The following is a 13,190-nucleotide window of genomic DNA, read 5'->3' on the forward strand; positions in this document are numbered from 1 at the left end:
GGTTTGACTCTCGGGGGGACGTGAAAGTTATCATGGCTACAAACAGAATAGAAACTCTGGACCCAGCTTTAATTAGGCCAGGTAAGAGACTTCCCGCTGTGGATGCTTAAGACACTTTTCTTGTGAAAGGGCTTGTAACTCATCACACATGGGCTGATGAAAAGAATGTAAGCTGCTGGTTTGTCTTTATTCACTGTTTCATCTATGCTGGTGCATCTGTTAGATTTTGAACCCATTCACAAGCTTCCAAATGGGAGAAAAACCTATGGAAGAGAAATGTGTTCCTCTTACATTGACATAAACAGTTTGAATATTCTTCCTTTGTATTAAGATGGCATAGCTATCTTAAGTAATTGTTCATTGTAGTAAGTGTATTTGCAGCAGGATTTCGTTAACATCTTCAGCAGAGAGGAAGACAGGGCAGTGCAGCTTGTGCTTTGCAGATGAGAACTTCAGCCCAAACTGTGAGAGCCTGCATTTTGATGCAAGGAAAGGAGTCTGCTTCCTCCCTGACCTGGCATCCTGCTGTTACTGGCGGGTGAGCGAGGGAGAAGTAATACCTTACTTTGACACATGTATTGCATGTTGAGCCAAGAGCTTGAACAGGCACAAGTAGTATTTTAAAATGTCCACTAAAAATGTTCCAAAACACCTGTGGGGTCTGTTAAATCAGAAGCTAGGAAGCAGCACCGAGATCAAAGGAATGAGCTAAGTGTCCTGTTACTGTCCTCAAGTAAATCCCAGGTGCTGGAGAAAAACCTTTACAAAGTAACAGGGGCAAGATAGCAAAGGAGAATTTAAGGTGAAATTGTGAAGGAACTACTCTGAACAGTCACTTGGCTGTATGGACCCAAGGAGTTTAGAAAACACCTCCACAGTACAAAGCTGCTGAGGTGTTTGTGTTTTTTCTGGTTTTGTCACCATCTTAGCCGTACCCCACCAAAACAAAACCAGTTGTAGCTGGAGTACAGAGGAGAAAACACTATACCGGCACTGAAAGATGAACTAATATGACCTAAAACTTTTGGAAGGAAACTTCTAGCACCTGTCAGGTATTTAAATTAGAACCATTGCTTGAGCAGCAGGGCACTCATAGCAGCTCGGGAGTCTGGTTGACCGTTGTGTATGATAGTCTGGAATATCTGTGTGGTGCGATCAGGTGCTTTTAGAAAAGATACTGTAAAAATGAAGAAAAACAGGAGTGATCTAGAGATGGGAAATATCTTTAAAAAGTTTCCTCATTGAAGGTGGAACAGTGAGTACCAGAATGTCCGAAGTGTCCACTGCTATAAAGGAGACATCTGGAGATCTGCAGCAGAACATCTTACGCATTTCCTTCTTCAGTTAGGCTTTGTTTTTTGGGGTTTTTTTTAGGACCTTGGTTGTATAAGAAGAGTACTTCACGTTGCTGCTGTGACTTGTGTATGTGGCAGAGAATGAAACTTCAGGGCTAAATGTAATCTCAGAGTAGAATAAAATTTATTACAAGAATATAAGCATTTGATTCATACTTTTCTGTGCTATGACACAGGGGTATTTATATTTACATGTGACTCGAGAAGCTATTTATATTCTATATACATAGCTTTATATTTACATGTTTCCCAGGTGAGATGCCTCTCACCTGCAGTGACACAGCTGTTTTCAGCAGTATGGTTCTTTCAGCTCCAGTAGCTTCCTGCTCATTACAGACAGAAGAGTCTGATCCTACTTCCTACTCTAAGACATGAGTGAGTGTGGTGTGAAGAGTTTATCAGTCTGACCTTGAACTCTTCTTCCTGCTGTTTCCAGTAGCTGCATGCAAAAAACCTAAGACTGAGCTCTTCTTTTGCACAGGACGTATTGACAGGAAAATAGAGTTCCCTCTACCTGACGAAAAGACCAAGAAACGAATCTTTCAGATTCACACAAGTAGGATGACATTGGCAGATGATGTGACTTTGGATGAGCTGATCATGGCAAAAGACGATCTCAGTGGTGCAGACATTAAGGTCAGTGTACATCACCAGTGTCACACTTCAAACCACAAATTTCACTTTCATTGTCTGTTGAAATTGTTCTCCAATTACCTGTGGTTACATTACTGAGGGACAGTTGGGTGGTTTTAAAATACCTTGTATGAATGCCATGTACTCATCTTTACAAATGGGAAACTGTCATTAGGAGGCAGCTTGTGTTGATAAGAGTACGTACCTGTGTTATCTGAATATGAAATTCTAGAAGTAGCAAGTGGAAATTAGAAGTGGAATGCAGCATCTTGCACAAACATGCAAGATATCTTAAATGTTACTTAAGACAATGCAGAATAAGCAGCATTTTTAGGGCCGATGTTGCAAGTAGATAAAAATGCAACTGTAAATGAGGGAGCTTCAGCCATCCACGGTCAGCTTTTCTGAAGGAGAGAGAGGCCTTGCTAGTTATCACACTGATGGCCTTAACCAAACATGACATTACTTTCCTCTGTCACCTCACGGCAGAAGGGTAACACCATCCACTGTGACAAAGCTGGATCCATCTGTTCCTTGCAGGAGGGAAATACTGTTGTTAGAAAGCTGCTTTTCTGTCCTGGAAGCATTACTCTGTTTACAGGACAGACTTCTCGTTTTATCCAGATTGTTCTGTATGCTGCAGTGCTACTGAACACTGTCAAACAATGTAACTTTTGTTAACACTCTTCACTTTTACTCCAGGGTCATGAAGATGCTGCTGTCTTCTGACTTGGGGCCTGAAGCGGCTGCACAGGGCCAGCAGCTTATTCTTGCTTTCTCTGTTGCAGGCAATTTGTACAGAAGCTGGACTGATGGCATTGAGGGAACGGCGAATGAAAGTAACAAACGAAGACTTCAAAAAGTCTAAAGAGAACGTCCTCTACAAGAAGCAGGAAGGAACCCCTGAGGGACTCTACCTTTGAGCCATCTGTCTCTCTGGGGACTATCAGGAACTGTTGCTGGCAGTCTCGTGTAAAACATAGTCTAGCTGATTTTCATTCTTGAAAAGGTTAAATCCTGGTGGGCTGTGGTTTTTAAGTCAGTGTAACACTTCCCAATAAAACATGTACGTGAAATAAACTGTTTTGGTGGCAAAGAACTGTTATTTACATAGATCCAGCTCTTGCTTTAGTCAGAGTTACTTTCAAGAAGCAGCAGCAGTGACCTGAGGGTGCTCATCTCAGCCATCCAAACCCCCATGGTGCCACACCACAGTGTGCCTACCCTTGGTGGGCATGGCAGGCTCTTACAACTACTGTCTAATTGCTGCTGCTCTTAAAGTAATTACTTTTCTGTGTTTCTTTTTAGGGGCTAAGTAATGATGACAAAAGTAACTTCTGAGTACCTCAGTGTCTGAAGTCATACATAAAAATTAACAAAAAACATGCAACCTTAAGTAATATCCAGATATACTTTAATACAGTGAGTGTCCACCTTGCTTTTCCTGTAAGCACAAGTACTGGATAGAGATGGGTCCTTTTAAACATGTTTGGGTAAAGTATTTGCAACATTAAAGTTTACAAATTTACTTTTTCCAAAGCAAGCACACTTGCTTTATGCAGTTAGAGAACAGCTTTAGAAGGAGCCAGTGCAGCAGCAGCTTCTCCAGCCTTGTGCTGCCCAAGGCAGGATGTCCCTGCTGTGAAGGCACTGACCAGTCCAGGTGCCACAAGTGCAGGGTGTGTTGTGCTGCAGCCATGCAGACAGAAATTCAAACACCAGCACATGCAGCATAATCTTAAAAGCAATTCTTCCCCTCTAAGCAAATCTGTCACCTGCAGCTCCAGCCCCAGAGTTGTAGCAATGCACATACTGCTCATTAAGTATTCTCTGTAGTGTACTCTTGTGAAATGCTGGTTAAGTTCAGAGTAATTAATTTCAAAATGTACATGTGATTTTTAAGGTTAATACAAAGTACAGACCACAGTTAAGCAATGTGCAGTCTTTGTTCTGGAAACTCTATGGGAGCAAATGCTGGCCAGGAGTAGACATTTGAGAGCTACACACAGAGCAACCCCTGTGGGTAACAACCCCAGTGCTGTATAATAACAATGGTAGCAGCAAGGCCATGAGATCTTGGTTCTCTGTGTAAAAATTATGTGGTTCATTGTTTAAAACAAACTCTGCAGATGAATGGACTCTTATTTAATCTGCATAGCAGGAACCCTGACATAGAATTGCTTTTTATCTGGAAATGGAAAAACAAGAAGTTTTATTACCCATTCTTACAAACCTTATGAGATCTGTCTCCTGGGAAAGGTCACCAAAAGTCAGTGACTTTTTAGCACTTTCTAATCATGGCCATTGATCTCATCATCGCCTGAGGGGCTGAAGAGCTTTCTGATGTGTGGCAAAGTGAGGCTTTTTACTTTGGGACAGGGCTATTAGTGTTGGTGAGAAGCACCAAGCACAAAGAGGTCAGTTCAGCTGACTGAAGGAAAGCTCCAACGCATTAAGCTAAACCATGAACGGTGTCCTGGTACGCTGTCTGCCACCACAATAACTGAAGAAGAAAAGTATTTGAAAATTAAACTCTTACCTTTTGCAGCAGAATTTAACTTCTGCCACTTTCATCAACATTTCTGAATGACAAAAAAGCCACTGAGATTGGAATTAAGAGGCAAGACTCTCTGCAGGAGCTCCAGGAAGTGAGCAGCCTCTGCCCACCCCAAGCAAAGGAAGCACTGCAAGCGCTGCACCACGAGGAGCTGTACAAAGAAAAGGGCTCAGGGGAGAGGGAGGACGCATGGAGGTGACTGAAACAAAAGTAATCTCTGCCATTGCTGGAGGTTTTCAAGATGTGACTGGACAGGGTGCTACATCATCTTTCCTGGGCTCCCCATCCCACAAAAGCCTGGAACAGGTGAGCTTTCGAGGTCCCTCCCTCCCTGGGCTGCTCTGTGATTCTGACTCTGAAGACAAACGCAAGCAGGAGCACAATCAAGCTTCCCCCCTCTCCATGTCCCTTCTAGGTCTTCAGAGGAAATGGCATTCTCCTTTGATAGGAGAGCAAACACATACACACAGACACACACACAGACACACAATTTGTAACTCTTACCTACAATTCAGGAGCTCTGTCATTTCAGAAAGAAGCACGGATTTTAAAAATAAAAATACAAAAAAAAAATATCTATTTTTTACGAAGACTAATCAATTCCTTTTACAGCAAAACCAGCATCACTTGCAACCACAACAGTATTATAAGGCTCTCCAGAAGTGTCGTAATGCCATTTAAAATCCTGCGTATTTCCTGTAATATTTAAAATAATTTTAGAAAAGAATAAACGAAGTGCAGCCTAAACTAAAATGTATTATACTTTGTATTGTGGTGTGACAGGCTAAACGGAGCCATAGGTTGCATGGCTTCATCCAGCCATAGTTTTCCATGTAATGAGATCTCACCAGCTGAGTTTCCAATTGTTTTAGTGCTCTTAGTGACAGTTTTCTTCTGAAAAGCCTCCAAAACATTTTTGTGTATTCAGTGGTTGCATGTTCCCTCTTTTCAGATGAGGATCCAGTTTCTGAGTACTTGGGTCTCAAGAGTAGGGCTACTAAACAGTCTTTTACAAATTTCAGCATGTTTTGTCTTATAAAATAAGTATATAACATAACATTTTCTTTAAATAGTTACCACATTTCACATTACTTCTTTAAGAGCTTGCCTAAAGACTCTTGGAATAGAAGCTACTAATTAAACAATCATGTTTTGACTACACTGCCGCCTTTGGTGAAAATTAAATACAGACCAGACCTCTACTTCTCTTGTGATGACTGCCTGTATTTGGGTCAAAAGCAAGTAATCAGTTATAAAACCTTGTTTAAAAGTGAGCTGCTTCAAGATGCATTATGGATACATTTAATCTTTAATACCCTCACAGTTCCATTAAATAAAGACAAAATAATTCAATTTCCTTTTGAATTTTCAAATATTTAGGTGTATTTTTCATAAATATTCAGATTAAATGGTCATCTGTCAAAAACATACAAATGTAAGTCCAAAATAGGTGCCTGCTCAAGCAAGGATTTAGCTCTAACAGCGTATGTACAGATGTGGTGGCTGTTTGACTTGGTCGTTATATACACACACGCACACATACCAAGCTGAAGGAAATTACTGAAGTCTGCCAACTGGAGGACAGCAGAGCATCCATTTGGCAGAATTTTATTTCCTGTGCTGCTCACCAAGCCATAGTTGGCAAGTGCTGCATCTCCACTGAGCTCTAGGGAATGTAAATTTAAACAAAAGAAGAAGAAATGCGGGCAACGTTCAACAGGAGGCTATTTATAAGAGGGTACCCTTCTGCAGGAGCCAGCGATACTTCAGAGAAATGGATGCATTTTTGTGGGCAAAAGGGAATACTTGATTTCAGCGTACTTGCAGTCAGTAGAACTCCACTTTGACAGCAATTTATATGAAAGCCTTAAAAAAAAAAAACCAGCCAAAAAACCAAAGTACGTAATACCCAAGTCCCAACAGAGTTCCTGTTTGAAAAGGGACAGATCTGTTAGTTTTGGAAGTAGCTTCTGTACTTTGTCCACTTATCTACACTTTTTTAAACTTCCAGTAGCAGATCCAGCTCTTCCATAGGTACCCGCACTCTCAGTTCTTTTTCAGTCATTAGATCAAGCGTCTCCTGCAGATGATCAGGGAAGTACTCAACTGCATCCATATACAGTACCTAGAAAGACAACAGGAACATTTTCTGGGCCATCTGTCACAGCAAGAAGCACGGTATAAAGAAGCACATAGATATGCAAACAGCTCTGTAGCAAGAACATAAGAAATACCACATACTTACTCAAAATAATACAAACAGAATTAGTAGTTTTACAGTGACAGAAATGTAGATGTTTAATCAAGTCTTTTCTAACTCTTACTAAATAATTTTATTCAGAAACATCAAACATAGGTCAAGAGGTGCTGGAACATTTGCAGCACATACAGACAATCTGAAGAGCTGCAAGTGCTCCTGAATGATTTCTTATACTATTAACTAAATCCACTTTTATTTGCCTATATATTACTGCTACCACCATGCTCATGATAAAACATGATCCTAAAGATGCGATCACTTCTAGATTACACAGCAAGGAATTTATTATCTCCTTGCCTCATGCAATGAACATCTTTTTATGCTGAAACGCAAACAGCACTGACCACTATGTTTATTTCCATTTCAGATGCGACCCTTATTTGCAGAAAACCTTACGGTACTTCTCATTCAGAAATCTCTCCTTTCATTCACATATAACTCATTACACACCTACTAAAGTCCAACTTTTTTTTCCAGATACAGAACTTCAAAAGAGTATGATGAGAGGTTTATATATTTTCTATGCTTACCTTTGCCCAAGGACAGTTCTGAAGGGCTTTATAAAACAATCCTTTACTTTTTTCTTTTTGTCCTAGTGAAGCCTGTACGAGAAAAAAAAATGTTCATGCTTCAATGCAGTAATAACTGAAATAATAGAACAATTATCTCTGAGAAAGAAATCACTGCTGACAAGCTCAGTGTGCTTCTGCAGAGGAATCCCTACTACTACATATTGTGGTAGCTATGCAGTTTGACAGGTTACACTGGTGACACTGGTTATGCTCTTCAGTGTAATTGAAGAGATGTCTTTAAGGGGTTTCAGGGCTTTACTTGTCACACAAGTAAAAAAACGAAGGCCAGCAGAAAGAGCCCCTGCTGAGAATTTCAGTTAAAGTCTCTGCCTTTGCCTGTATTCGGCAATAACACGGCAATGGGCAAAAGTGCAAATCATTAACCCAAACTTACACATATACTGTACAAGAGCATCTTTGGTACAGGAAAGGTGATAACACGTTATTTTTGAGCGCTGAATGCACATACATTTTCTTACTCAGCAGAAGCTTGTTAAGGCTGAATCCCCTTACATACAAAAACAGCTATGTCAAATTAGCATCTACCTGGAGGGAGTTAAAACTTCCTCCTCAAAGCACTCATTCAGCAGAAAAAGACCTGGGGGCCCTGGTGGACACCAAGTTGAACACAAGCCAGCAATGTGCCCTTCCAGCAAGGAAGAACTAATGGTATCCTGGGCTGCATTAGACAAAGTCAGCAGGTCAAGGGAGGTGATCCTTCCTCTCTACTCAGCACTGGTGAGGCCACATCTGGCATCCTGTGCCCAGCTGCTGGCTTCCCAGTAAAGACAGACATGGACATACCGGAGAAAGTCCAATGAAGGGTCAACTAAGATGACTAAGGAGCTAGGGTATCCCTTCTATAACGAGAGGCTGAGAGAGCAGGGACTGTTTAGCCTGGAGAAGGCTCAGGTTGGGAGCTTGTCAATGTGTACAAGTACCTGAAGGGAGGGTGTAAAGAAGAGGGAACCAGGCTATTTTCAGTGATGCCCAGTGACAGGACCAGAAGCAATGGGCACAAACTGAGACACAGGAGGCTCTATCTGAACACCAAGAAACACCTTCTTACTGTGAGGGTGACTGAGCACTGGCATGGCTTGCTCAGAGTTATGGAGTCTCCACCTTTGGAGATACTCAAAAGCTATCTAGACATCATCCCAGACAACTGGCTCTAGTTGACCCTGCTTGAACAGGGGACCTGGACAGGATGATCCCCAGAGATCTTCCAACCTCAACCATTCTGTGATTCTATGAAGTTATAAAAAAACAGGATCTAGGTTTAAATGATATATCAAAGTCCTTATAATTTCCTTACAGAATCCTAAAGTAAGTATAAAACATAAATACAAGTAATCTTTGCTGATTTTATTTACATAAAAATAATAAAATCTTAAGTCCCCATAATGTGCTGCTTCTTTTCTTAAATTTTGTTCCCCTGTCCACTTACCTTTATGTTGTAAGACAGGGTGGAATTCATCTATTGATATTTTGTATTTTTAATCTATGTAAGATAGCAACCACGATAACTTGCCTGCATCTATATTAAAACTGCACTGTCAGAAGATACTACTCCCTCTAATCCATGTGAATTACATTTTCCCTAATATTCTCAGCAATAAGGAAAATTACAATTCAAATATATCACCTTGCAAATCATGGAAATACGGCAGCATTTAGTATCCCTTTTTTTATACAGTATGATAGCTGTGTTCATGAGAATCCAAATATGGTAAAAAAACATAATAGAACTGACACTCTGTGCTTACCAGAAAGTTCAAATACATTCTCCACAGCAGCGGACAATGGGCACCATTTTCACTCCCAACTGCATGTTCAAACAGAGCTACAATACGATTTGTTAATCCAGTTTCAGGAATGGTGGAATGTATTTCACCAACATCTGCCCTAAAACAGACGAAAAAAGAAACCACAGTCCCTTAAACCCAAGCTAAAGGATCACACCCAGGTAAGAGAGGGTAAAGACCAATGTACTCTCTCTGTTCACATAGCATACCTGTATATAGCCAGGTTTCTGTATTTCATGCTAGAAACTCTGAATGTTATAAACAAGATTTTTCACACTTGCTAATCCAATCAACACATTCATAAACAGGAAAAATCAGTTAAGAGAATATTAATGAAGTATTTTGTGAAAAGCCTTTTAGCATGTTGAAAAATTAACCCTGACCAACTAGAGGAGATAATTTCTATTTGAGTATAATAATCCACTGTCATATGACCTTAAAACACTTAGCTTAGTCTTCATTCAAGATCTTTCATCATTCCAAGCTTAGCGCAGCAGCTCAAGCCAAATTCAAGTCTAGGTCAGTAAGGCTTCTGGTGCTCAGGCAAGCCTGTTCAAATTTAACCCTGGCACCTTCGTAGGGCCATACATTGGTCTCAAATCCAGATTACAGCTCTGGATCTCAACTGTGATTACAATAATACTTTTCGTTTTCACCCAGAGATTCAAATGCCTTAAGTTGCAGGTATGTATTTTTCACCAAAGCACTGATTTCTATCTACAGCTGATACAGATTGGCTTATTTTTGAGCTTGAAGAAACAGCCTGGAGCACTCATGGCAACACCACTTTTGTCTATGTGCAATCTCTTAGCCTGCCAGCTTGTTCCACTCTCCCTTAACACTTGCTCCTAACTTCCCTCTTTTTTCAAGGATCTTTGAGGTCACATTTCCTCTCATCTTAACCTTTGCCATGAGGAAAAATGATGTCACCTACTCTGCATGGAGTCAGACACTTGAAGCATTGTACCTGACACTGACTTATATATGATACTGTTTCACCTTTCATGTTCAAATTACAATCCTGCTTTACATTTGGTGTCTGTACAATTCTTATTACAGTTTAGGAGGACACACAATGATAGTCCAGGAATACCCTATCAGGGACACATGCTTGTCACCAGACTGTGGCAATCAAAGCAGTGGCCACACCATACACTGATAATGCTGTAACTTCATCAAGTGGGAATGTTATAAGCTTACAGCTATGTAGAGCTTTGAGATAACGTTTTCCTAGAAATCTCTGTTGCTATATGCAGACGCAAAGAATCAAACTGCCAATGTTATCAGGGATAGGCAGGTAGCAGTGGACAGGTAGCCCCAAGCAACAGGCAGACAACAGAGACTAAGCTTTAATAATGAACACATATCTTCGTTCCCCACATCTCCTATCCCTTCCTCCTTTCCTAGGAGCAAAAAATCTGAGCTCAGAACACACTGCAAATTCAGGAATTTTCCAGCCTCTTCTACCTAGCAACAGCCTCATATGAAAACTAAATTCCCAAGCACTCACTATAGAAACAGATCTGCCACAACTGTATGCTGTGATCCAGGAGCAAAGAAGGGCAGTGAGCTCAGTCAGGAACTGCAGCGTAGCTCTGCATTATGCCCCTTATTGCTGTAGTATTAAAATGCAGCAGTTTATAAGGTCACAGTGTCTACTTTGGCCATCTAAGCAGGCTCTGAGTTATTTAAATATTACTGAAGGAAATGCATACCACATGTCAGCGGCAAGTAATCAAACACAACGCAACACACAATCTGAGCCAGTAAGTAGAAAGGACGGGAGAGCATCATCCAGGTCTTTAATTCTATTCAATATTCTGTCACTGACTCACCGTTCAGTCTTGAACAAATTACCTACAGCTTCTTCATCTGCAAAATAAGAACTATGATGGCATCTTCTCTCCTCTGTTAAGTGATTAGACAGATCCAAAAAAGCATAATCATAAGGAGCTGCAAAATATTACCTCTGGACATTCTCAATGAGTTTTTTCCTCAACTGCTCTGCTTGGATTGCAAACAGCCACGGCTCTAAAGAGTTAGTCGACCTTGTGACACCATCAAAAAATCTTCGTGCTTTGCTGGCACTGTGAGACTTCCTTTCGATGTGGATGTATGACCTCCAAAGAGACTGGTTGCTAGGATACCGTTTCAGAGCCTCTGTTAGTGCCTCTCTCAGAGGATTCAAAGGATAAACACTAATTTTCATGTGGAATCTGAGTAAATTTGTATGCAGCAGTGTGACAGCTTCAAGAGCTGTGGGAAAATTTTGAATGCCAAAACTCTCTCCAGTATTTTCACATTTCTGCGGACCAGAAGCTTCAAGTTTTTCTGAAGTCTGTGCATATATTAATACTGCAGCATCGATCCCAACAGTCAAATACTGGAACAGTGCGTAACAACCAACCAAGTTAACCAGCTGATTAGCATCACTGACCTGATCCTGATCAGAAACTGGTGTTTTACTTAAATAATCTTGCAGTGCATGCTCATATGTTTTACGAGCTTTCAAGACATTGACAGATAACACTTGTCCACTATAGGGTACATAAGGTCCACTTTCAACCAATTTGGTCAGTATATGAACCGCACGTGACATAACAGCCCCTTCTAGGCCTTCCAGTAGTTCCACTTCCAGCTGAGCATAGAACAGACTCAGGCTGCAGAGCTGGGGACTCTTCAGACCTCCCGTCCCTGCCGTGCAAAGAGCAGTGTCAAATACTTTCCTGGCATCGTCAATGTTACCAAGCAGCCATTCCAGGTAGGCGTACAGTTTCCAGAGAGAAAGCTGGTTTCGGTTGTCAGGTGCTTTAAGGAGATTCTTGGCCAATTTTTTACTCTTCTTCCCTTGTGCTTTCAGCTTCTTCTTGCATTTTGCTTGGAGACATTGAACTACCTGCAGGGGAGAATAAACAGAACAAATTTTGAGAGAGGTGGGAGAAGAAAGGAAAAAACCTTACAGCATTTTTAACTTCATTATTGTGTTTGTTTTCATATTGTTCCATATTTCACCATCAGCCAGGTCTGTTGCTGCGTACTGTAAGCTGTCACAACTGCCTGTTGTCAGCTCTCTCCAACATAGCCAAATTATACCAGCTTATCATTCTTATTCCTGCCACTGCCATTAAGTAATATCAAATTTCACTCTTTCAAAAGGTCAACTGCTCAAATAAAGAGCTGCCAATCTGTAACAGCTGAGAAAAGAAAAATAAGTGATCCTGTCTGGCCAGATGCAGCTTATGACTAGCACAATTAAACCTCCAAGTAGTTTTTCACAGCGGGGAATGTGCTGACAGACAAATCTGGAGATTGGATGGGAAGATTACAGGAGATCATCTAGTCAAGCAGTGTTTGGGTAAGAGACAGGGAACTTGGAAACACAACACTAAACTTTCTGGAGCGTTTGGAAAACAACGCATTGCTGGACTCTCAGCCTTCTGTGGGCATCTGTTAAAGCAGTTTTACTTAAATAAATCCGTATTCAAGTGATAAGGTGTTATTGCCTTCAATAGCACTACAAATGTAACTTGTATAGGAAGTAGTAAGTTTCTTGATAAGGTGCTCTTATCATGCTATTCAGGATTACACACTTGGTAGAATAGTTTGGTAAAAGGACTTGGCTAACTCACTGCATTGTAAAAGATCACTTGCATCCATTTCCGTCGAGGATAGTGTATCATATAGTAACATTTATGCAAGAAGGAAAAAAAATATTTTGTTACATGTATGCCATTGAAGAAAAGGGTTTGGGTGGTGGGTTTTTTGTTTGGTTGGTTTTTGGGGGTTGGTTTGTTTGTCTGTTTTTATCCCTAGTGCAATCTTAACTGGCATTTCCTGATTTGAATTCTTAATCACCAAAATTTATTTTAACTCAATATAAACATTAATACACAAGAAAGCCACACATGACAAAAGCGATTATATACAGACTCTTCATTACCTTAGATATTTCATACTGTAACCAACAAATGGACAGGTTTGATTTTTCCTTTCCCGGAAGCAGCAGGA

The 13,190-nt window shown here is 40.7% G+C and overlaps 2 protein-coding genes across 2 annotated transcripts in view; one reads left to right on the forward strand and one right to left on the reverse strand.

Moving 5' to 3' along the window:
- LOC104548282 (26S protease regulatory subunit 4-like) overlaps positions 1–3,017 on the forward strand; it is a gene marked incomplete at its 5' end in the record, with an annotated part of 7,133 nt that extends 4,116 nt beyond the window's left edge. The window contains 3 exon segments of the mRNA XM_010194266.1: positions 1–81; positions 1,837–1,991; positions 2,777–3,017. The exon segment at positions 1–81 is cut by the window's left edge and continues 31 nt beyond it. Of these exon segments, the coding sequence (XP_010192568.1) occupies positions 1–81; positions 1,837–1,991; positions 2,777–2,911 (371 nt within the window).
- A 3,527-nt stretch (positions 3,018–6,544) lies between these two features.
- The window catches only part of NRDE2 (NRDE-2, necessary for RNA interference, domain containing), a 29,179-nt gene continuing 22,533 nt past the window's right edge, over positions 6,545–13,190 (reverse strand). The window contains 5 exon segments of the mRNA XM_010194265.1: positions 6,545–6,670; positions 7,336–7,407; positions 9,144–9,282; positions 11,150–12,078; positions 13,123–13,190. The exon segment at positions 13,123–13,190 is cut by the window's right edge and continues 13 nt beyond it. Of these exon segments, the coding sequence (XP_010192567.1) occupies positions 6,545–6,670; positions 7,336–7,407; positions 9,144–9,282; positions 11,150–12,078; positions 13,123–13,190 (1,334 nt within the window).

Source organism: Mesitornis unicolor, unplaced genomic scaffold (assembly GCF_000695765.1).
Source record: "Mesitornis unicolor isolate BGI_N332 unplaced genomic scaffold, ASM69576v1 scaffold5001, whole genome shotgun sequence".
Classification (NCBI taxonomy): Eukaryota; Metazoa; Chordata; class Aves; order Mesitornithiformes; family Mesitornithidae; genus Mesitornis; species Mesitornis unicolor.